Source organism: Saimiri boliviensis, chromosome 4 (genome assembly GCF_048565385.1).
Source record: "Saimiri boliviensis isolate mSaiBol1 chromosome 4, mSaiBol1.pri, whole genome shotgun sequence".
In the NCBI taxonomy this organism is placed as follows: Eukaryota; Metazoa; Chordata; class Mammalia; order Primates; family Cebidae; genus Saimiri; species Saimiri boliviensis.
The window spans coordinates 144,110,247-144,135,859 of NC_133452.1; the positions used below are offsets into that span (position 1 = coordinate 144,110,247).

Below are 25,613 nucleotides of genomic sequence, written 5' to 3' on the forward strand. Positions count from 1 at the left end.
ATAGAGAACCATGCCTCCAACACAGGCATAGGGTGAATGTCTGCTGGGGAGTGGAGTCACTGTAGAGAAACAACAGAAACAATGTTAATTCTTTGGCACTGTGGAGATCAGGAAGAAATCTAAAACATGCAGTATCAAAGCATCTGTCCCTGAAAGACCACTAGACCAGAATATGGGGCCAGGGGTAGGGTGAGGAAGAAAGGAAGAAGGTCAGATTCAGGGGGGTCCAGTATATAAAAGGCCTTCCTTCTGTGAGATTTGGAAGTTTGATATTTACTCCAATTTTCAACAAGCCATTGGAAATCATGTCTTAAGTTCTTTGGGTTCATTTCAATTTGTTCATTTTTCTCTGTACACTGGAAGAGTCAGAAGGCCCACTCTGTGTAGATTCAGGAAAATTAAAGTGACTTTGCTAGCTGGGCCTCTGTTTTACCTCGCAACATATACAGTCCCTATCAGAATGGAGGCCTTGCAGAGACTATGTAAAATGAACAAGAAATGGTGAGCCAGCTCTGAGCGTTCATCCTCTAAGGTTAAATTCAAGGTCGGGGGTTCACAGACCTACCTTCCCATTATGTAAGTTTTCACCTAGCATCTCCACTCGTTTTAAATGAGGCAAATGGAGGGCTTATATCCATCTCACAGTAAGCATGATTAACTGGGAGAAATCATAATCAAAACCATATGTGAGTTCTCTTAAAGTATATGACGATACGAGGCCATGAGGACAGAGGAAAGAAATGCAAGGGAAGGTCTGCGCGGATGGGCAAACCTCCTGCAAAGAAATGCAAGGGAAGGTCTGCGCGGATGGGCAAACCTCCTGCAAAGAAATGCAAGGGAAGGTCTGCGCGGATGGGCAAACCTCCTGCAAAGAAATGCAAGGGAAGGTCTGCGCGGATGGGCAAACCTCCTGCAAAGAAATGCAAGGGAAGGTCTGCGCGGATGGGCAAACCTCCTGCAAAGACTTCACCTCTGAGAGGGAAAATAGAGGATGGCAGTAATGCCGCCTCCAGTTATTTAACTGAAAAAAAAAAAAGAAAAAAAAAAAAAGAATGTGAAAGTTGAAGTGTAAGTTCTGAAGATGAGAGAGACACACAACAGAAAAGAGACGTTCCCTCTGTTTCGTCTCTCAATATATTTATTCATTTTTTTGTTTTCATAAAAGCTTTTGCAAGGTGTGATCTACATACTGTACAGTTCACCCATTTAAGGTCTGTAATTCAATGGTGTTTTTTAGTATATTCACAGATACGTGATCTCCACAATCAAATTTAGAACATTTGCATCACCCCACAAGATACTGTTTGGCGTTTTTATTCTGTGTAAAATACCTGGCCAGATGTTCAAAGGCAGTGAAATATTATGAACTCCATGCTGAGGCCTCCGCCTCCTCTGCAAGTCCTTCTTTAACCAGAGGCACATGCAATATTTTATTAACAAAGATTTCTGAGTCTTGCTTTTTTTTTTTTTTTTTTTAAGTTAAAAACAATCAGGCAGGGTCCTCGAAACCTTGCTCCAGACCTTAAGTTCCCATGAAGATTTTGGGACTGCATGCAATGTAAACAGGCTCTTACTCCCTTGTCTAACTCGAGTAGCACACTGTAGCTACATTTTCCAAATGCATGATTTGTTTAAGTAAAGCCTTCTAGAGCTTTAAAGCAAATTTGAAAGGATTCAGAAAGATTTGAAAATCCGTTTCTGTCCTTAAGGAGTTCACTAGATAGTTGGGGACCATGATATTGAGACATCAAAAGTTAATTAAATACAAGGTCACCAAAATGATTGCTGCATGTGATTTCATTATAGAAACGGGGAAATATTACAAAAGTTAAGTACAAATATGGGAAACATTAAAATTTAGAGGGATGTTTGGAATTTCGTGAGTCTCATGTGGTTTCTTAATGAAGTAACAGAACAAAAGTTGCCTGAGCAGGAACTGTGCCTAACTCTGACCAACACAGTATGCTCCTGATACTCAGTGAAATTGAGTAAGAATAATTGCACTCCAGCCTGGGTAACAAGAGCGAAACTCCGTCTCAAAAAAAAAAAAAAAAAAAAAAAAAAAAAAAAAAGAAATTGAGTAAGAATAAAAACAAAATATTGGAGCAAAGTGAGAAAATCTGTAAATATCAAAGCAGCATGAAATCATAAGTTAAAACAACCTGAATTCAAGTACCAAATTCACCAGCCAAATTTAATAAGCAGTTTTTATTATAAAATGAATAGATAGAATTAAAAGTAAGGGGCATCAAACATTTAGATGTAAAACAAAGTAACTGATAGTTCATGCTATTTTTTATAGGTAAAGTTGATTTTTAAGTTAATTTAGATAAAAACACAATCTCATGAGCTATAAACAGACTGGAAGTGATGATTCATCTAAAAGCTAAATTAATCATTTGAAAAGGAAATGTCATGAAAGGCACCATAGGGATAAATGTTGGATTTGGTCTTATTTACATAATGATTAGTTAGGCTGACTAGACTACTTCTGGAAAGAGTAGTAGAAACTTGGGCTAAATGTTTGTCTGTCCCCACCCCAAATTCATACTTTGAGATCCAACCACCGGAGTATTAGGAAGTGGGGCTTTAAAGAGGTGATTAGGTCATGTGGGTGGATCTCTCCGGGATTAGAAACATTAGAGGAAAGGACAGCAGAACCTGCAGCTCCCTCTTCATTCCCCCTACGCCCCACCATGTGAAGATACGGCAAGAAAGCCATTGTCGCTAAACCAGGAAGAGGGCCTTCAAGCACCCAACCATACTGGCACCCTGTGGTCTCCAGAACTGTGAGAAGTCAATGTTTGTTGTTCAAGCCACCTCGTCTGTGGTATTTTTGTTACAGCAGCCCAAGTGACAACAGAGCCCTTAGTTTTAAATGGGAGGCTTTAAAGTACAGGGGTTAACGGCACAGCCTGGCCTTAGTAGAACTGTATTTGACCTTGGCTCTGCCACTTGCTGGCTGTTGTACCTTAGACAGTTTAGTTAAGGTCTCCAAGCCTCAGTGTTCTCAGGGCCACATGGAGTCGTACTGGTGGCTATCTCGTGGGGTTGTGCTGTGATGTGGTGTGTTGATGAGATGATGTACATGAAGTGGCTGACAGTCTGTGGCACACAGCGCTTCACAAACGGTGACCATTGTTAGTCATATAATCACAATGAAAATCAAGGGACGTGTGTTCTGGTCTAGAAAGAGAACAGTGTCATAGAATCTGCGGAGTGTTCCTTTAACTAAATGTGGCCATGGTTAAAAGCTGACTGAAAGTCACCTCGGCAATGTCATAGCTCTATGGAGAACTTGTGGAAAAAACAGAGACCCTCCCCTATTTGACACTCTTAATTTCGGAGCTGAGAAACAAAACCAAAAACATAGTCATTTAGCCTAAAGGGAAGGGAATGACTTAATAATGATTGACTAGCATAGAAAAATTTGCAAATGGAGAATGTTAATATTATCCTGTTTCAGTAACATTAAAAAGGAGAAGAGAGTTTTAAGGTAAGGGGAAAATTTTGATGCAGAAAGAAGCGTAATTGAAATAAGGGTGCTGCGGTGCTGGGTTGTATTTATTAACAACTGACAATGTGAGATTAGCTTTCTTGAGAATGTTTGTGAACAGATTCTTGGAAGCTGAACAATTTTTATTCAATCACAGAATGATAAAGGGGAACCTCTGGCTGGGCGCAGTGGCTCACGCCTGTCATCCCAGCACTTTGGGAGGCCAAGGAGGGCAGATCACAAGGTCAAGAGTTCAAGACCATCCTGGCCAACATGGTGAAACCGAATCTCTCCCAAAAATACAAAAATTAGCTAGACATGGTGGCACACACCTGTAATCCCAGCTACTTGGGAGGCTGAGGCAGGAGAATCACTTGAACCCGGGAGGTGGGGGTTGCAGTGAGCCAAGATCACAGCCTGGTGACAGAGCAAGATTCCATCTTAAAAAAAAAAAAAAAAAAAAGCAGTTGTGGGGAACCTTCTCAGATGTTAAGCTTGGAAGGTGCATGGAGACATTTGTATTTCAGATATGGGGGGTAGGCCCGGAGCAGGGGCAAGTTAGGCTGGAATAGCATTGTTAAACTGGAATCCTACTTTTTAGACCGCCCCTCCTCAGTCCCTTTTGGCAAGCTTATCATTGATAGCAGGTCATAGACAATCCTCAAACCTGTATATCTGTTGAACTCTCCAAGTCAGTGTTTTGTCTAGAACACTATGACATCTGTGCTTTGTGAATGTGATTTCATGTAGTCTTTACCACAGTATGCTGACACAGGTGCTGTCTCCACTTCATAGATGAAGAAACGGAGGCGTCTTGGCCTCAGTCATGTGTCAGGCCCACAGCTCACCAGTCAAGGCCACGGCCAATGCTAAGGCCTGACTGCTTTTGGCTGGTAAAGATATAAGGAGACATTCTATTTTTTGTTGTTCTATTTTTTTGACACAGGGTCTCGCTCTGTTTCCCCGGCTGCAGTGCAGTGGCACGATCTCGGCTCACTGCAACCTCTGCTTCCTGGGCTCAAGCAGTCCTTTAGCCTCAGCCTCCCAAGAAGCTGGAACTACAGGCATGCACCACCATGCCCAGCTAATTTTTGTATTTTTTTTGTTAAAAATGGTTTTCACCACGTTAGCCAGGCTAGGAGCCTCTGTAGATGTAGACAGCCTATTACTAACTTGGACGCAGAAGGAAGAGCAACCAAAGGTGCCAGCTCCCATGCATCGCAAAAGGAGGGTCCTGAAACACAGGGAGGGTCTGTTAGTGTAGTAGGGAGGTCATAGACAGGCACCATAGCCAGGGTGGCTTAAGCAACAGAAACTTACTGACTCACTGTTCTGGAGGCTGGAAGTCTAAGATCCAGGTGTCAGCAGAGTTGATTCCTTCTGAGGATCTGTTTTGTGCCCCTTTCATGTCCGGTGGTTGGCTGGCAAGCTTTGGCTTTCCTGGGCCTGCAGGAGCATTATCCCAGCCTCTGGCTTCACTTGCATGCGGGGTGCTCCCTGTGTGCATGCCTGTGTGCAGATCTCCCCAGTTCGATAGGGACACCAGTCATATTGCATTAGGGTCCATTCCAATGATTTCATTTTAAATTTATTTCCTCTGTAAAGATCCTGTCTCCATGTAAGGTCATGTTTTGAGGTGCTGGGGTTTAGAACTCCAACATATCTCTTTTGGGGAGAACAATACAAATCAATCTATAACAGAGCAGGTGGTCACAGTGCCAGCTGTGACATAGCCCATTGCAGAGAAGCCAGCTAAAGGCTGCTGCTAAGAGGTTTTATATTCTATGGTTCTATTCCAAGTAGGGATATCCAGGAAGCCTCCTACCCCTTCAGAACCTGGGAGATGAGGAGAAACTGCCTCTTGACAGCCTCCCAGGGAAGTAGGGAAGTGGGTAGGAGATGGCTCCTAGCAGTTCCTGAAAGGCCTCGAACACCAGAGTATCACAAAGCAGTTATCCTTTCAAGACACAGATAAGCTGTGGTTCAAGTCTTTGCCTGGTGCCTTATGTGAATACCTGCAAGGTTGCCAGGGGACCTGGACAGAGCCATTCCTCTGTCATCACTCATAGGACAGGGGCAGATCCTAAGCCAGGTCTGCTACACTCCCATGTATGCCCTCTGAGGCTTGCTGTTTCCCTGGACACCAATTCTTAAGTCGACTGCTTGCTGACATTTTGTTGATGTCTCGGAGTCACAGGTCAGTTTCTCCCAGAAAACAAACTCTGAGGCAGAGATGAACACGCGAGAAGCTCATTAGCAGCTGTTCGCAGGATCAACACCTGTGGAAAGGCAGGGGCGACAGCAGGAATGGGCAGGGGAGGAGGTGGGCTGCTCTGCACTCACTACCAGGCCCTCACCTGACCCCAGGCAGCTCTGAGACTGCAGAACTGTCTAAGCTGCAGGGAGCATTTTCTTTTCTAGCCCGTAAAAGGCAGACTTCTTTTATATAAATAGATACGCTGCATTGCAAGTAGTTACCCCAAGTTAAACAATGATTGCCTCCATGTATGATTTTTATCATAAAGTATATATTCTTAACAATATCAAGGTATACACAGTATATGTATGTACATGTATATATCATGTTAGTAAAGTGTGATGTTGGTATTTTTTAACTCCCTAAGACAGTCATCTCAGCTGTCTATATTTGAACTGCATGACACATTTTTGAGTCTGGGTCATACACCAGATCCTTATTCTGGTCACTGAATGACTTTTGTTGAGTTTATAATAGTTCTATGTGAAAATCTGTATTTAAAAAGACATATACATTTCTGGAGCGAGAGTTAGAATCTGTTAGCATATTTCCAGGGAGACCTGTGTCCTCCTCCCTGACAAAGTCAAGAACCATTGTGTAAAGAAACAGAGTCAAGTTGTGGCCGCTTTATAGGCTGTGCTTTGCCTGCTCGAAACACCCAACAGTGATAGATCAAAATCTAAAAAGGAAAAATGAAAAAGTCATAATCATGCCCCCTACTCCGCTAAAAAAGATAAACTGCTAGAGACAAGAGACAAACCCAAAGCAGAGTGCGAAACCAGACACTGGGCTGCAGCATCGCAAGCCAGGAGGGGGAACCAGAGGCTTAGCTCTGGTGGCAGTAAGACTAAATGTGCCAGGCCAGAGCACATGCTCCACTTGAAAGTGGGCAGGGTAGTGGTCCTGTCCTCTGATCCAGAAGGGAGGCCCAGAATCACTGCGTGCCATAACCTCTAGCGCGTAAAAAGCTTTGATCCTGGAAAGAGCTAAGGACAGAGACAAGGCCTCTTTCTCAGGAACTGAGCTAAGTACCCCGTCTCATCATCAGCCATATCACCATTGGGCAGGAAACTCAGACCACCATGTCAGCTCCATTCTGTGTAGGGGTTCAAGCAGAGGAACCTTAAAAACCTCTGAGCAAGAAGAGGTGATCAGCAAGAGAACATTCACCATTATCTCCCATATAGGGCAATCCTGCACACCCAAATTCCACTCCACATGAAGAATTCTGACCTTAGAGTATCAGCCATCCAAACCAACAAGCAGAATGTGAATTCACTGAAGAGTAAAGTAAAATTTTTAAAAAGCTATCTTGAAAAAAATAATGCCTGATGCCCTCAAAGAGATCATTGGAGAAATAATAACCATTTTTTTAAAAAAGGGAAATTCTGAGTAAGAGGCAAAAACTGGCAGAAACGAAGGGTAAGTAGATGTGGGAAAAAATTAGAATCTCAGAAATGAGTGATAGATTCATTAAAATAAAGAATAAAAAGCAGATGAATCTACTAGACTCAGTTGACAGGAGAATTAGTAGTTAAGAGAAGCTGTTACTGAAGAATTCACCCAGAGTGCAGCATAGACTCACAAAGAATAAAACCTAAAATAAGCCAGTTAAGAGGAAAGGAAGACAGATTCAGAAGCTTCACAGTATGTATTATTGCAGTTCCAGAAGAGAATGAAAGGAATGGCAGAGAAGTAGTGCTGGAATTTTTCAGAATTGGAACAAGACGTGAGCCGTCTGATTGAGAGCACTCTCGGAGTACTGAGCAGAATAAATAAAGATAAATGCAGACCAAGCCTCATCAGAGTCAAACTGCAGAGCCTCGGGGATAAAGATATACCACTTCCAAACCACCTGGAAGGAAAGACAGATTACCTGCGAAAAAATAGCACTGACTGACAGCAGACTCGGCACCATCACTAATAGGCAGCAGGGAAATTGTCAGGAGTGTTTAGGGAAGACAAACGTGAACCTAGAATTGTGTGTCCTACCAAATTATTAAAGTGTGAGGGGTTTCAGACATGTAAATACTGAGAGAGTTTGCCTCTTACGGACTTTCACTGCCAAAGAAACTGTTGGAGGATACTTATTCTGAGACAGAAGTGAAAAAGAAGGAAGGGTGTTAGGACTAGGAAAGGCCTAAGATTTTACCTTACTTGCAGGTTAACAAGGATACCGCGGCACTGTCATGGGTGCAGGCAGAAGGACAAGAGACTCCTGCCTCAAAGACCAACGACTTTGTTACTCAGCACAGAGGCAGCATGCATTCTCTTAGCAGTGTCTCTTCCAGTCCCCCAGTTCAATAGCCAGGAGGCGGGGCAGCTCTGGATGTGTACACACGCTGGGCCGGAGCACATCTGAAAACTCTCAAGCTTGGGCACCTTCCAGTATTTCACTTGTCCATCTGCGTGTGTTTGTTTTTATCCCCGTCTTTTAAAGGGGCTGTTGGTAAACCTGCCCAGTCTTTGTCCCTGAGGAAGACATTACGTTTATCATTCCAGTGAGGGAACAAATCTGCTTTCTTCTCCAAAGGGAGAGACTAACCATCTTCCAGTCCTATTTGGTATACAAGCCACCACAAGTTTTATGAAAACTCTGTAGAGAACTGTCCCCCAACAAAGAGGTAAAATACAAGAAACAAATATAGAATGTAAAAATATTTTTAACTTAGTTTAGCCATTGACTTAATTTATTGTTTTATCTGTGATTTTGTTTAGAAGATGAAACTCTAGACAAGAATAATGAGGAAGAAGGGTAGTTGGGAAGAGGGGCTGCTAGCGAAAATCAAACTTCATGTCTTTTTTAGGAGCTGAATAGAGACACTAAATAACTCTATGCTTGGAACAATTTGCTAAAGGATAATACATACATATATACATATATATATTTCTTAAAGAAGAGAAATACAGTTTACTCATTACACCAGAGGGAAAAATATTAGAATATTTTGAAAGTCAAGCAATCCAATAGAAGCAGAAAAGGAGATAATTTATGAAAAGAGGAAGACTGGTTAGCAGGAAACACAAATGAAGATGGTAGAAATAAAAAAATTCGGCCGGGTGCGGTGGCTCAATCCTGTAATCCCAGCACTTTGGGAGGCCGAGGCGGGTGGATCACAAGGTCAAGAGATCGAGACCATCCTGGTCAACATGGTGAAACCCCGTCTCTACTAAAAATACAAAAAATTAGCTGGGCATGGCGGTGCGTGCCTGTAATCCCAGCTACTCAGGAGGCTGAGGCAGGAGAATTGCTTGAACCCAGGAGGCGGAGGTTGCGGTGAGCCGAGATCGCGCCATTGCATGCCAGCCTGGGTAACAAGAGCGAAACTCCGTCTCAAAAAAAAAAAAAAAAATAAATAAATAAAATTCATAATCACAGTGCATATAAATAGATTAAAGTGACCTGTTAAAAATCTGAAGCCACTCGGTCATCATGACCTTGTTCCAACATCTCAAGCTGGAAGGAAGGGTCGAAAAGCTATCCTCGCCGGGCGCGGTGGCTCGAGCCTGTAATCCCAGCACTTTGGGAGGCCGAAGCGGGTGAATCACGAGGTCGAGAGATCGAGACCATCCTGGTCAACATGGTGAAACCCCGTCTCTACTAAAAATACAAAAAAAAATTAGCTGGGCATGGTGGCGCGTGCCTGTAATCCCAGCTACTCAGGAGGCTGAGGCAGGAGAATTGCTTGAACCCAGGAGGCGGAGGTTGCGGTGAGCCGAGATCGCGCCATTGCACTCCAGCCTGGGTAACAAGAGCGAAACTCCGTCTCAAAAAAAAAAAAAAAAAAAAAAAAAAGAAAAGCTATCCTCACTGAGGTCTGATGTTTTAATCTCTAGAGAATTGCCATAACATCTCATTGGTGAAACTGAGGTCATGCCCACTCCTTGCCTGGCCAGCAGGTGTAAATGACCGTGACTTCTTTATACCAGTCTTCATTAACAAGTCATGACTTTTATTCCCCAGGGCTGAGAAGGGATCTTTTCCAGAGATCAAGAGACTCCATTTGCTACCTGAAAAAACCTGGAGTCCTTTTTGCAAAGAGGATGTGTGCACAGGGGAAGGACCAAATTCTGCCTCAGTATTCCATCCCCTGTCACAGTGAAAAGAGGTGGAAGAGTAGACAGCTGGTGTCTCTAAAGGTATCCAGTCCGCATAGCTCAAATCTAGAAGAGTACAGGACTCACTCCTTTTTTTTCAAATAATTCCTGAAACAGATTACATAATTCCTCTCAAAAGCATTTGACTGGGACTAACTAATAATCTTATCTCTGGGGATATTCATTTGTCCACCCTTTGAGCTTTCAGAATTTATTTAAAAATATGAACTGACATATGTGTGGTTGGGCTTCTTTGGAACAGTTCAGAATTTTTTGAAATACATGATTGTTAGTACTTTAGGAGAAGGGGATCTATTTGAAATACAGTTAAATAAACACATTTTGTTGCACTGTGAAATGCTAACAACAAAAGAATGACGCTGTTGGATTTTAAATGAAATTCTGCTTTAAAAAAAAAACTTCAAAAAAAAAAACATAGAAAGCTTGAAATAAAAGAGATTGAAAAAGTGTTCACCAAGCTAATACTAACTACAAGAAAGCTAGTATAACAAGTTCTAATTTTAGTCAAAAAACCTTAGTAGAGATTAGCAAGGACATAAATACTGCTAAGAGGAAGAATCCACCAAGTAAATGTAATAAATGTCTGTCTACCTAACACTATAGTTTCGAAATACATAAAGCAAAACAGTTAGGACTGCTGGGAGAAATTTATATGATCCCAATAATAGTGGGAGATTTTGTTATCTTTTTATTAGAAACCGATAGATCAAGAAAAACAGCAGATAAAAGAAAGGATATAGAATATTTGAATAATACAATAAAGAAGTGTGACTCCACCAGAATGAGAGGTAATATACTTTTCAAGTACACCGAGAACATTAATTATATTTGAGGTTAAAAAGCAAGTTAAAACAAAGTTCCAGTAATGAGTAACACTAAGTTTTCTGACATCAGTGCAATTAAATTTGAAGTTCACAATAAAAAGGTACTCGTTAAAAGTCATAAAATTCATGTATTTGGAAACTAAAATATACGTGTGTGTATGTATGTGTGTGTGTGTGTGTGTGTGTGTGTGTGTGTGTATATATATATATATATATATATATATATTCCCAAGTAAAAAGTAGCAATAGAAAATACAGATATTTAAAACTGTGGGATATATATAAAGAGGTATTTAGAGAGACATTTATAGCTTTAAATACCTTTATTTAAAAGCAAGAAAGCCACAAAATACAGGAGTTCATCTTTCACCTAAATAAGCCAGTGAGATCCCAGCACTTTGGGAGGCCGAGGCGGGTAGATCACGAGGTCAGGAGATCGAGACCATCCTGGTCAACATGGTGAAACCCCGTCTCTACTAAAAATACTAAAAATTAGCTGGGCATGGTGGCGCGTGCCTGTAATCCCAGCTGCTCGGGAGGCTGAGGCAGGAGAATTGCCTGAACCCAGGAGGCGGAAGTTGCGGCAAACCGAGATCGTGCCATTGCACTCCAGCCTGGATAACAAGAGCGAAACTCCGTCTCAAAAATAAAAAATAAAAAAATAAAAATAAACCAGTGAGAATAAGACCAGTTACATAAGAAGAAATAATGAAGATAATGAATATAAGAACAGAAAATAGTTGGGGAGAAAACAAATGTTCCTAGTTTTACCTGTCTCGAGTGACTGAACTCTGGCACTTTAACCGTTCCCACCTGGAAATCTGAGGGCTTGCCTTTTAAAGAGAAGGAGGGAAAAGGTGGGGGCCAGTGGGTAAAGAGATGCGGGAGCAAAACTTAGGAAGCAAAATAATTTTTAGAGGTGCTTTGCTATTTCAAAGAAAGGAAAAAGGAAAGAATAATGCCATCTTCAAAAACCAGATTTGTGGGACCCAGTGACATGGAGTATTGTCCTTTTTGGAATTATAAGAATTATTACTTTAAAAATCTGAAATATCCTGGAAAGTATGGACACAGATCCCATAGTATAGTCATTCAACAAGAGTTCAGCGGACATTTATTAGCCAGATACTGTGTTCCTGCTGGGCCTCACAGCTGAGCCAGACGTGCTGCCTGTCTCGGAGGACAGAAGGATAGGGACATGAACCCCAGAGGGGCCCCAAGTACAGTCAGAAGGACTTGGGGTGGGCCTTGCTCAGGAAAACACATAAATCCATGATCCCAACCCCCCTACACTGACCAAGAAGGAAAGAAAACAGTTCTCAACGGTTAGAAGTGTCAGAACAGGTAATTGGCACAGATAAAAAGTTTACAAAGGGGCAAATAAGTGTTCAGACCTCTAGGAGTAGTCCAACCTAATGAAATAAGGATGTTGTTTCAAGACCTTTGGAAGTAGCTGCAGTGCAATAAATATAAGGGTAAGAAGACAGTGTTACAGGAGTGTTTAGCATCAGTCTGCGCATGTCCAAAACTTCAAATTTGGGATCACACATTTTTGCCTATGCCGTTTCTATTCATTAGGTTCATAGCTATTTCTTGTTTTCTGCCTTGGTTAGACCTGTGACGAGACAGAGCACTACTGATAGTAGGTATCCTTATCTTACGCTTAGCTTTAATGAGAATGCTCCAAAAATTTTAGCATTTAATAAGATGTTTCTATATTTGAGAAATATCTAGTTAGGATAAGAAAGTTCCCCTCTATTTCTAGTTTGCAAAAACTTTTTCTTCTAATAACAAATAAATAATACTTTTGTTAAATACTCTCTCCCTATGAAATAGTCGCAGGGATTTTTTTCTTAATATGTTGATTATTAGATTATTTTTGGTTTCAGATCCTTCTCATAATTCTGGAATGTTTGCTAAAGTTACATTTAGGTTTTTAAATGTAGGTTATAAGTGAAATCAGTCAAAAAATTTGTGAATTGTTCTCTAATTGTCCAATGTTAACTTTAAGTTTAGAGTAGCCTCATAAGATTATGAGGCTTCCTTCCTTCGTGAAATAGTTTACATACAAAAGGAACTACCTTTACCATAAACATTTGATAAGTTGTACTGTGAGCCGATAGTCTAAGTTTCTGTTGAAGGGAGATTTTCCTGATATTTCAGTTTGAAATAGTTGGTACCTAGTCATCAGATTAGGTTCTCTGTTTTGAGTGAAATATCCATTTGATCAAAGTTTCCAAGTTCCTTGTAATAAATGGTTTAAAATATTCACCCATGACTTTTAAAGTCTCTACTGTATCTGTAGTGGGGTGTTTTTTTGTTTGTTTGTTTGTTTTTGAGAATTAAATCATTTCTATGATTACACATGATAATGGACGATACACAAGCTTCATTGCCATCTATAATTTTATCCGATACTTTTATTCAGTTTAGATATATTGCATAGGATGTGCCAACAATCATCTTTATAACCAATAATTCCATGATTTTGCTTGGGTAATTTTTAGTGGCAAACTTCAGGTCACAACAATAACTGTCAGTTCAACTACACCAAGGTTTCTGAAGACAATGGCTTCTCCACCCAAGCAGGTTGTATGTAAACTCCAAATAGAACCTGGCATCACCCTGAAGGAATTCTAACTTCACACCGTTGAAGGAGATTTACCAAGATGGCTTCAGAGTAGACAAACTTTACACAACACATTTAAAGAATAAGACATTTATTCAGCATTATGATCAGACTATTACGTTTAGCAATCAATAGCATGAGTACAAAAAAAAAAATGTACATTAAAACTCTTTGTTGGAGTGCTTTATACTTTCCACAGAACAGAAACTAAAATAACCTGTTATGCAGTTAGTCACAAATCCGGTCCTTGAGTTTTTTTGCTCATACACATGAGTATTTGTCTAAAACATGTCTTCTTCGTAGCACTAGGCTCTGCTGCCACTGTGCTTGGCTGAGTTCACAAATCTGTTGTAACCTGTAGCTTCCCTGTCACTTCTCTGGCTCTCCTCTCCTGCTAAGCTTTGTTTCCTAATTAAAATCTTCTGCCACTGCCATAGCTTCTGCTGCTACTGGGACCAACTGCTCTAGCCACCTTGGTTTCATGGCTTGGCAAAGTATTGGCCTCCACCACCGCAGGGGCCAGAGCTTCTGCCTCCAACATTTCCTCCCTTCATGGGTCCAGAATTTGAAGACTGATTATTGTAATTGCCAAAATCACTGTAGCTTCTACTACCTCCAAAATTACTTCCATCATTACCAAATCCATTATCACCATCCCCACGGCCAGCATATCTGCTACCACAGCTGCCAACAAAGCCACCATGACCACTAACGTTTCCTTCATGACCAAAGTTGTCATTCCCACAGAAATCACGACCACCACCAAAGTTTCCAGAACCACGGAATCATGGTCGTCAAAGGTTACAAAGGCAAAGCCCCTTTTCTTGCCACTGCCTCCACCTGTCAAGATTTTAGTCGCTTCTGTTTTTCCATACTGTTCAAAATAATCTCTTAGGTGTTGTTCTTCAGTGTCTTCTTTAATGCCACTGACAAATATCTTTTTCATAGTTACGTGGGTACCTGATCTTTGAGAATCTTCTCTTGAGACAGCTTTTTGGTTCCATAACTCTTCCATTCACCTTGTGAGGCCCTGAATCCATGGCTGATCCACCTCCTCCACAGCAGCATAGCGACAGACCCAAAGCCCCTGGAGCGCCTGGTGTTTGGATCTCTCATGACCACACAGTCCAGGAGCGTCCCCCATTGCTTAAAATGGCTCCTCAGGCTCTCATCGATTGTTTGAAAGCTCGGCTCTCCAATGAAGCTCTTCCTCAGCTATTTGGGTTCTTTAGGAGACTCTGACTTAGACATGAGGGCAGGCAGATGAGAGACTTTAACGATGCTTTTTCGGTGGCATCCATGGGCAGAAAGGAGCAAGCTGACAAATGTGTCTTGTATCTGTAGTTTTGATGCCCTTTTCAATTCTTAAAAAAAAAAAAAAAAAAAAAGAATTATAAAGAAGATCAACAAAAGAACACATCAATGCAGTCAGCTCTCTGTATATGGAGGTTTCACATCTGTGGATTCTGCCAATTGTAGATAAAAAATATTTGGGGGAAAACAATTTAAAAATACAACAATAAAAAATTTAAAATATAGTGTTTACATTGTATTAGGTATTATGAGTAATCTAGAGATAATTTACAGTATACAAGAGGATGTGCATAGGTCGTATGCAAGTACTACACCATTTTATTTAAGGGATTGAGGATTTTGGTAGCTTTGGGGACCCTGGAACCAATCCCCTTCAGATAATGAGGTACAACTATATGCAGTCATCTGATAAAACTAGTAAAATAGTCATCCTTCTGTTAAGAAAAGAAAGAAGAAAACACAAATATTGTATATAATTGAAGGTCCCTTTGGATTCTAAAATTCCATGATTCTATGATTGTGGGTTATCAAGTTCCTACCAGGTGGCTTTGCCTGTCCAGCTTCAGCCTCTTTGCCATTCCACATGGTTGCTAAACTGCAGGACAATCCAGGGATGGAGGCAAGGCTCTGCGTCTCCGACACCTGGTGTGTCCATTAGCTCATGCAGTTAGAGGAGAAATCACTGCTGAATGCACTGATGTAATCTAGTCATTGCACACACCCGGCAGCTCTGTAAGGCGCTCCTCAAGCCGCTAAAACATCTAACATGTAACAGGGACTGTGCACAATAAAGAGATTCAGAGGAGGAAACAGAGAGGCACACCCCACCCTCAAAAATGGCAGCCTCTCGGGAAGAAAGTCATGACGTAAGTAATTACACAGACAGTGAGGATGGAAAGTGTTGTGCAAGAGAAGGATAGGGTGCAGTAACGGGATTGGCAGAGTCTGTGAGGATCACAAGTGAACAGGGTGGCTGAGGGCCAGAAGTGGGGTAGGGAGGGTGGGAAGTGGTATGTGGAGGAAGCTGCTTAGTGTGTTTAAGAAACCCAGTAAGCTGGGCTGGCCTAAGCCTAGAGAACGTGGGAAAGAGGTAAAAGCTTTTAGAAGTTGGAGGCTTTCTCCTGGGGCATTGGGGAGCCACCAGATGGCTTTTACCACCACTGCTAGTTAAACACTTGATGGAAACTCTACATCTCAGTAACCGTGATCTGTAGTTAGCCTCTTATTCCTCAAACAAAATTATATTTCTCTGTTGAAAAAAGCAAAGGCCAGTAGTAGATATCCCATGTCTGATACCTACCTATTAGTGGATTAAATCCTTTCTTTTTAGTTAAATCATTAAACTTATTATATTTGTTAGCTTGAAATAGGCTCGTACTACAATAAGTTGTCTAGGTTTTTCTTTTAAACTGAATGGATTTTAAACTGTCTTTACCATAATGTGTATTTCAATAATGTCTTGGAGGATGTGTTCTGGCTGACGGCATTACTATCATATGGACTGTCGTCCATGAATTGCTGACACGTTTTATTGGGGCACCTTCTTCCATTTCTCTGTCACCATGCCTTGCATCAGAACTCAGTAAGTCTGTTGACTCAGCTTGCATTAATTGAAGAGGAGATTTCTTGCTAATTCTTGGCAATCCCAGTCTCTTCTCTCCCTAAAATTCCATTTTCCGTAAAGGACAAAATGGTATTGTCCAAAGGAAAAGTAACCTGTGTAACCACCAAACTCCTATCATCTATTGTTACATTAACCCCTGGGTCATTTATCACAGCATGAGAGAAAACAGAATGCTTCTCAGGAGCCAACATATTTTGTCAATAGAACCTAGATGGTAACTTTATTGTGTTTGTATGAAATGTGTGTTCCAAACTGATGCATTTGTTTTGAAAACTTTATTGATATTTCAAGTTGAATAATCATTCGTGTTTGAGCATTTAGTTCTTCAGAGATTTTGCTGTTTAAAAGTTTTATACTTTCTCTGATCAATGATTCACCAAAGGGTTTATAGTGATGTCAGGCTTGGCATACATCAGTTTGTAAATTTGCCCTTTAAAAAAAAAGGTTTGGCTTTGTGAATTCCCTTAGGATTTCACAGTTACATAATGAAACTTTTTTTATTGCAGCAGTAACTTTTAGACCAAAACATACATACATACACACATATCTATGTATAATTGTGATGTATGTATGTTAGAATTATATATGTAGTTATGATATGTGTGTATGTATGTGTGTTTGTGTGTGAAAGCAATAAACATGGTAAATTCTAAACATATCTAATTTTAAATGTCTGTCTTATATAATGGTGAACTGCTGAGCTAATAAGCTGGAAAAAATAGAATAAAGTGGGGGAAATGGCTACATTTATGTTTATCACATCCTTAAAGGCATAATTTGAAAAGTGATTCCCCAAGTGACTGCTTATTAACCCAATCCTTTATTTTAATAATTAGAAATACTAACAAATAATGACGTTACTAATTGAAATATCAATTTTGATAAGCTCTTATATCTCCACTAAAATGGCTTTCTGAAAGTATCACAAGAAGTTAACGAATTGCATGTTAATTAAATTTGAACTTTTCTCCTCTAATATTCAAATGGGAAAAACTGAAATATGATATATTCAAATTGCTTTGTACCAAGTTGAACATTAATGGCAATATAAATATAATATATGGTAACGTTACACATGAATGTGATAAGAATCTACAATATTCATAATGGAATTTGCTAATTTTGAATATTAATTTCTCTTTTAGGTTCATTTTGTTCTGCAAATTTAAATGCTGAAATAATGTTTTACCAGCATTTCCTAATTAGCCAAGTGAAACTTTTAATGAAAAATTTAAATATTCTCATTCAACTAACAATATCTTTTCTCCTCTTGTTTTATTAGCCTCTTAGCAAATATCCTGCCCTGATAAACGATATTTCATTCTGGTTGCCCTCTGAGACTTACGCAGAGAATGATTTCTATGACTTAGTCCGAACAATTGGAGGAGACCTGGTGGAAAAGGTTGATCTCATAGACAAGTTTGAACATCCAAAGTAAGTGAAAAGCTTTCTCATTTTACCCTTTACTGTCTCTATGTGATAAATGTCATATGGAAGCATATCATAAAATTTTGCTGAAACCCAGTGTACCTGAGACAAAATGTCTTCTGAATTTGTAATGAATGTATAGCTTATCAGAAAACTCTTTGATATCGGTCCTCTCTGAAAATCTTTCCAAGATGCATTTTCCATCTTTCCCACCTTAGTAAAGAAAAAGTATGAAACAGAATGTTTTAAGTCCTGCACCTTTTCGGTATTGTTTTTGGAAGTGACTTCTTACCTTAGCATGTTCCAGGTACAGAGGAAATGAGTCAGAAAGAACAGTTTGTGTAGTAGAAGCTGTTTTGATAGGGTCTTAGCAAATATTTATTAAGCACTTACCACACACCAAGATCTATATTACGTCCTAGGAATTAAATGTGTTCCAGACAGTCTTACCTTTGCCTTCTTGGAGCTTACAGTCTTGTGAGAGTGGCAGACATTAAATACATCATTATGAAAGTGTGCTATTGTGTGAGAAAAATGCATTGGGTGTCATCAAAAACTAATTTCATGTGGGGAGTCAGGGCAGGCCTCTTTGAGATATGAAGCTGAGAGTAGAAGGATGATGTGCCATGAAGAAAGAAGGAACATTCCAGCTAGCACATGACAGTCCTGGGGGGAGGAGGGCACGTGAGACGCAGAAGGCAGCCAAGAACACAGCAGCTCAAGGAACTAGGGGGAGGCCGTGTAGGGTGATAATTGTTGGGTAGTGGTGTGTTTCCAGGGCCAGGTGGGGCCAAAACCTGCAAGGTCTGAGACTTTGAATTTTACCCTAATTGGAGTGAAAAACCATAGAAGGATAGAAGCAGAGAGATTAAGTGATGTGATTTGATTTGTATTTCTGATTGGTCATCTTTAAATGGTCTCCTTTGGCTCCTAGCTGTTAGAGAAGAAACAGTCACCAAATCATGTCTAACTCACACCTCCATTTTCCCTTCCCCTCCTAATTGTTTCAGGTATGTCACACCTACATTGTCCGGGCTCGTGGCTCCCACGTTCCATCCTGTCATTCAGACTCCCACCTGTTTCCTTCTTTGTCTTTTAAAGTATTCATTCTCTAGATAAAGGTGTTCAGTGTTCACTGCCAGTTCTTTTGCTTCGCTTTCACCAGTCGTCTGGATAACTAAAGTTCATCATCTAGAATTTTGCTCAACAACTTGTGGAAGCAATAGTCCCTGAGATCTTGCATGTTCAAAACTGTTTATCTGTTTATACTTGAATGACAGTTTGGTTGGGAGTAAAATCTCGGCTTGGTCTTTCTTTTAGGGAGGCTCTTGTACGTGCTGCTCAATTGTTTTCTCAAGTTTAATTTCCTATAAAGAAATCTGACACCATACTTGATCTTTTTGCTAAAAAGCAAAAAAGGAATCCTTTAAAGGATTCCTTTGTTATCTTTCAAGTTTAATACCTTTATCAGGTTCCACCTCAGTATTGATCTTTTCTCCCTAGTATATATCACTGCGCTTCACAGATTGGACTGGACTCTTCCTTATTTTAGGAATGTTTTCTTGAAGTTGATCTTTAGGGATTTGTTCTGATCCATTGTTCTGTTCTATTTCAGTCTTCAGGGATCCAGTTATGCATAAGTCGGCTCTCCTTTATCTGAATTCTGTACCTATTATTTTCTTTCTAATGTTTTAAAATCCGTTCTTCCGCTCCATTCCGCGCGCTTTCCCATTGTTATCTTCTCCGTCCCTCACCGTGTTTTCTGCTGTCTTTTCTCCCTGTGCACCTTCCATCTGCAGTTACTTCACCTTTCTCCCTGTTCTGAGTTTTGCAAGCTCACATTTCAGCTCCTTCTGTTTTCTTGCCATCTCTTCTCTGAGTAATTTCTACTTTCTGGTCTTCCTTCCTGGAGAAATTGCTTCACTACATTTTAAAAGTTCATTGTAAACTACTTAGCCAGAAATTTCATATGCTCCCATGGCAGCGTTTTTCTATGACTTTTCTGTTTCTCTGCCCTTTTCTTCTTTTTTTTCTCTCAATTCTTTTTTAATTGATCTGTCAGTGGTATGCATATGATCGCCTTTTTGCCACACATATTTGAATACACCAGGTTTTCTGGACCAGCTATTTGCACATGATTTGGGGGGAGACTGGGTCTTGGCATAGCAGGAAGGGGCTGGGGTAGACATTTAGCCTAGCTTGTTTTCACACCCTTAAGGCTTTCTTTCTCTCCACTGCCAACTCTTTCTTTGAACATGACTCATCTCTGATTTTTTGTATCGGTCTTCCTCCCACCCTAAATCCACACTTGTTAGAAATAGAAGAGTTACCTTTGCTTACCCTGTTATCAATACTTGGAGATAGAGACTTTACACTTCAGATTGTAACCCTTCGCTCTTTAAAAAAAAAAAATGTTTTCGCTAGAGTTTTCTGAGGTGTGCCACTCTGTGTTTCTTCTCTTCACTTCCTCTCATTTGGCTTCTTTTGATTTCAGCTGCTGTTGGCAGCCTTTAAATATATTTTGGAGCCTGCAGATGATAGCTGTCTCCTAACTTTACAGAAAATAAAACGTATGGGGTAGTCTGGATCCCTGATGCTACAGAGTGCCAATTCAGCCCTGGACTTTTATGTGAGAAAGAAATTTCCAGGAGTTTCCATGTTGATATTGGAAGTCTAGTTATTTACATCTGAAGAGAAGAAAAATATTGGAACAAGACTGATTGCTGACTACCAATTGATATGCCAAAATCATGTGACTTATAATTTTTTCCCATCATTTTTTAGTACAAGTTGAGTCAGGTATCCCTTATCCAAAAAATGCTTGTGGCCAGAGTGTTTCAGAGTTTGGATCTTTCTCAGATGTTAGAATATTTGCATATATGTAATGAGACATCTTGGGGGATGGGACCCAAGTCTAAACACAGAATTTGTTTCATATATACCTATACATGTATCCTGAAGGTAATTTTATGTAATTTCATACAATATTTTTAATCATTTTGTGCATTGAACAATTTGTGTGTATTGAATAATCAGAAAGCTTCAGAGTTTGGAGGAGTTTGGATTTTGGATCTTCAGATTAGAGGTGCTCAAGCTACAGAAAACTCTGGAATCAGGGATTTGGAATTCATACTTGATTTTTGACCTCATAGTCTCTTGCTTTCTGATATGGTCATAGCTTTACCCTTGACAGTGTCAAAAGTGAGATGAGTAACCCTTTCTCATTGGAGATTTTCAGAACCTACAAGGTTACAGAGAGATGCCAAAAACCTAGGAAGCTGAGATAAATTTCTGTTGTGCTGGATGTGGGGAGTAGGTGTCGCTTGCGGAGGGGGTAAACATTGAATCTTTCTCATAATTTGGCAGTGATCAAGGGGATGCTGAATGGGCATGCTAACTGGGGAGATTGTAGTGGGAGTGGGGTAGTGTCAGGATCCTGTGGACCCAGGGACAGATCAGGCAGGCAGGCAGTCCATTCAAAAAAAAAATCACTGGACTGTATTAGAAATACTCTGTTAATGCAGATATACACGCACAACCCCATACGGACTGCTAAAAAATGAATGTATCCAGTTCCTTCTGAAGGAGACAGTACTTTTGACTAGAAATTTGAAAACATTTCTCACTGGCACTAATACGACACATCTTAAATAGATGTTGTACAGATATTTAAAGACCATTTTTTGGAGCTATGCCAAAGGGCATGGCTGCCACGGTTGTATGCCCCTCTTAATAAGGGGCTTGGTGATTAGAGTGAGGTTCCTGTGGCAGAGATTGCTAGTTATCCCTCAACATTCAATTCCCCCCATCCTTCCGCCCACTGCCATTTCTGTAATAACATAACCTTGACTTTTTAGCTCAGCAACTTTCCACCCAACCAGAACTCTATACTTCTAAGTTCAGTCAGTGATTTTTAAGTAGAAGTGTTTCATGGTATTTCCAGAAGTTTCTTTAAGAGTTGAATTGAAGATATTCTTTTTTCTTCCTGATACTTAGTTGTATCCGATGGCTGGTATTCTGGCAGCCATTTTGGGCCATGGTGCAGCCTGGGCACTGGCGACTGTCTGGAGTGGGGCAACAACATAAAAGAAATAGCCCGGGGCTTGACTCTGTGTCACTTCAGCCCTGGACTCTTAGATAAGAGAGAAATACCTTGTTTCGGACACTTATTTTTTTAGATCTCATTATTGACAGCCAAAGCGAAACCTAGCTATGATAGTACTGGGAAAAATACCTGAGAAAAAGGATACATCATTTAGTAATGATGGCTTACTGTGCCTTGATCCTCAGTTACTGTCTAGGGCAGAGGTTGACCAGATTGTGAATATTTTCGACTTTATGGATCATAAGATTGCTCTCATAACTACTGAAGTCTGCAATTGCAAAAGCAGTCACAGATTAAAATATAAACAAATAAGTCTAGTTGTGTTTCAGTGAAGCTTTGACTGCAATATCAGACAGTGGAAGTGTGAATTTGGCCCATGGGCTATAGGTTGCTAACTCTTGATTTAAGGGAGGGAGATACATGGAGTTTTTTGTTGTTTTTTTTTTTAAGACTCTGACTCCTAAATTCCAAAACCCTCTACTAGGAGATTATCTTTTTTGAACACCCTGTGCCCACCCTCCCCATCTCCCCACCAAGTCCCTGACTACTTAGGTGATAAGAAGTAAATGGTCTCCTGACCTTGAACCTTGACCCCAAGATTTATTTCATTCCCTAAACACATGAATGAAATATAGCCAGACAGTGCAGAAGAGCTGTGACCCTTTCTTTGCCTGAGTGTGAGACGTGACAGGACTGAGTGAAAGACAAGGTAGTTGAACATGTTACATATTATTTTCTGAATTAAAAACAGATCCCAGGATGTTTCGGGAGACATAAACTGCCGAAGAAGAGCCTGATTTCATAATATTAGACAAATGGAGAAATTTTTTCTTGATTACAAATAACAGCTTGTGCCCTGAAGGAGAATAGATGTTCAGGTTAGAAGAAAATGGTACTTTGTCCTAGCCGGTCATTTAGAACCTTCTCCTTGAGGATCTTTGCCACTTAATCCATGGGCCACTTACTGGCAAAAGAGTTCTTGTAGTTCTAAAATTTTATGTCACAAAAAATAGAATGGTAATTACCTCTAGGGAGGGGAACCAGGTTGTCTTGTCCTGTGACATCTTTGGAATATTGTACTATACTACGTGTTGACTAAACGGGAAACTTGCGAAGGCAGTCATGTGTGTCAGCATATGAACTTGATATCCCTCCAACACATTTATAATATGAATACATCGATCATCTTTAGGCTTCAAGTTCATGCACCTTAAGGAATTATAGCGTCGTTCTTGGTTTTATTCTGTAACACGGTTGCTTAGAATATTTCTTAGTGAAACGGGGTATGAAGAAAAGTGAAGAGTAGCCCAGGGGAACTTAGCCATTGCCTTTAGCTGCCAACACTTCATTTGGAGATGCCTGCTGATTATTTATGAACTGTTGAGATGGACTGTAAAATAAAGTAGACCTTAATAGGTCAGATTTGGTTTGAGTTTAAGGCAGACCTTTTGAGAGTTGGAATTAGGAAGTAAAATTTTTTTTTCACTACCATCCCTCTCTTTGACTGCAAAGAGGGGTTTGGTGATTAAAAAAAAAAAAAAATGCCCCAGGTGCCTGCAGCAAGGGCTGGCTTGAAAGGGTGGATTCACTGATGCCCCCAACCGCGTTCTGCTCGTAGACTCACTCCTTGTTCCTGGGGCTGCTACTGGCTTGCCACTTCCTGCATGCAGTCATAGGTAGGGCTTCCTGAATCTGTGCAGTGGCAGTCAGAGCTGGGAAGCTAGAGGTGGTCTCCTCCCTCAGCCCCAGGTCACTAAAGGGGGCTCTCAGTTCTCTTCTTTGCTACTTGAACTTCCTCATGGTTATATTCCCCATTTGTGATCTATCACTTACCATTTTTTATAATTTGGCTTAAGTGGGGAAACTAGAACATTTGTGACCATATCTGATGAAATTCTCAGGGGGGTCTTCACCATGACAGGCACCTTCTCAGTGTGGCTGGCCCAGCTTCCCAGCGTGTGTGAGTTGTGGACGTTGACCAGGTCAGAGCTCTGCTTCCTGCAGTGCCGGAGCAGCCTTCGATGAGGCAGTTCAAGTGCATTCTCCTTTCAGTCTCCCTCTCTTCGTTCTTTTTTCCATGTGTTCATTTTTACTTTGTCAAATTACAACCAATAAAAATTCCAATGCCTAAAAATTTAATGGAAAAGATGGGATTCACCCATCATCTCAACACCCTAACACAACAGCTCTTACACTTTTATATTTTCCCAGTCATGACTGTTTTCCAGTAGCGCGCATCAGATGAGTTTTTTACCCTAATGGAAAGAAATTGGTATGTGCTTTGCATTGTCATCCCTTGGTCTTGGGGAGAGTTTTTTAACCTCTGCACTATTGATATTTTGGGCCCAGTAACTCTTTGTCCTGTGCGTTGTAAGATGTTTAGCAGAACTCCTGGCCTTTACTCACTGGATACCAGTAACAGCCATCCTACCGCATGCACGTACACACACACACTTACACACACACACTTATGACGATCAAAAATGTCTCCAGTGCCTCCTTGGTAAGCAAAATTGCCCCCAGTTTGAGAATCACTGAGGTGGTTCTCAAAAAAACTAAAGATTTTTCTTTGGTGGAGAGTGTCTTATGCTTCTTATAAAAAATGTTTTTAAAAATTGTGCTTCATTTTATATCATGAGCAGTGGGGAGAAGGGATAGAACACGTCACAGAAGGAGGTGTTCTAATGGGGGCTCTTGTGGTCCCAACGAACAGAAAGACCTACTTGCTCAAACATAAGACAAGCTGGACTAACTAACCAAGCTTTGGAAAGAGCAGGAACTCAGGCAGTGTAAGGGTCTGACCTTTACTCTTTGCTTGATGATATTACCACTTCCCTATTCTGTTTGATTTTCTCACACTCACTCTGTCTCTCCCCACCTTCCCACTGTGTAGATTCTGCTCTTTTTTTTTTTTCTTTTTTGTCTTATACAGAGTTCAGAATACCCTCCCCAGGCCCTGAGTCCATGTGACCTTCACTTTCCAGCAGTCAGCACCAACTCCAAGTCCCTTGCCTGATTCTGATGGTCTCAACAAAGGGACCTGATTAGCCTAACTCACCTTTTCATGCCAGATCAGAGGCAGTGGTGGATGGGCTCCACTTGAGTGACAGGCCTGCCCAGGGTCTAGTACCCATGTGGGTCGGGTAGACAGGCCTCCGGCCTTCTCTTACACATCAGTGTCCTTCTTTACTTTCTCTTTCAAGTGAACTAAGTAGCTTCTGATTTAGACACTACCACTTCTAGACTTCCTTACACTTCATGCAAAGAGACATGCCATAAATAAGTCTCCAATTGATTTTTGGAAAAAAAAAATGGAAACACTGGGCAATTGCTGTGGGGTCATGAGGGTGTGGAGGCAAGATACTGGTGTTTGTGTTTTTGAGACAGGGCTTTGCTCTTTTGCACAGGCTGGAGTGCAACTCCCGACTCAAGTGGTCCTCCTACCTCAGTCTCCCAAGTAGCTAGGACTACAGGCGTGTGCCACGACACTTGGCTGTTTTTTGTTTTTTATTTTATTTTTTTGTAGAGATGGAGGTCTTGCTTTGTTGCCCAGGCTGGTCTTGAACTCCTGGCCTCAAGTGATACTCTCTCCTTGACCTTCCAAAATTTTGGGATTACAAGTGTGAACCACTACACCTGACCAAGATCCCAGTTTTTATGGAGCTAAATAACATATGAAAAGTGATACAGCAATCAAAAGCATGAGGTGACAGGGCTGGTTAAGCCTAATGTATGGCCTTCCCATCTTGCACATAATCTACACTCAGGAAACTTTGATTGACTTGAAATGGAAGGTGCCCATCATCCAGGGCTGTAG

At 40.7% G+C, this 25,613-nt stretch overlaps 1 protein-coding gene and 1 pseudogene across 7 annotated transcripts in view; one reads left to right on the top strand and one right to left on the bottom strand.

Annotated features, from left to right (window-relative positions):
* Positions 1 to 25,613, top strand: part of FARS2 (phenylalanyl-tRNA synthetase 2, mitochondrial) — a 529,294-nt gene that overhangs the window by 355,817 nt on the left and 147,864 nt on the right. For all 7 annotated transcript variants that reach the window (XR_012517417.1, XR_012517418.1, XM_074398406.1 and 4 more), the window contains one exon: positions 17,546 to 17,697. Coding sequence is in view for 5 of the 7 variants with exons in the window: in XM_074398406.1 (XP_074254507.1) it covers positions 17,546 to 17,697 (152 nt within the window). In the remaining 2 variants the exon portion in view is untranslated. The remainder of the gene's footprint in view (positions 1 to 17,545; positions 17,698 to 25,613) is intronic.
* LOC141584385 (heterogeneous nuclear ribonucleoprotein A1-like) lies at positions 13,631 to 14,576 on the bottom strand (annotated as a pseudogene).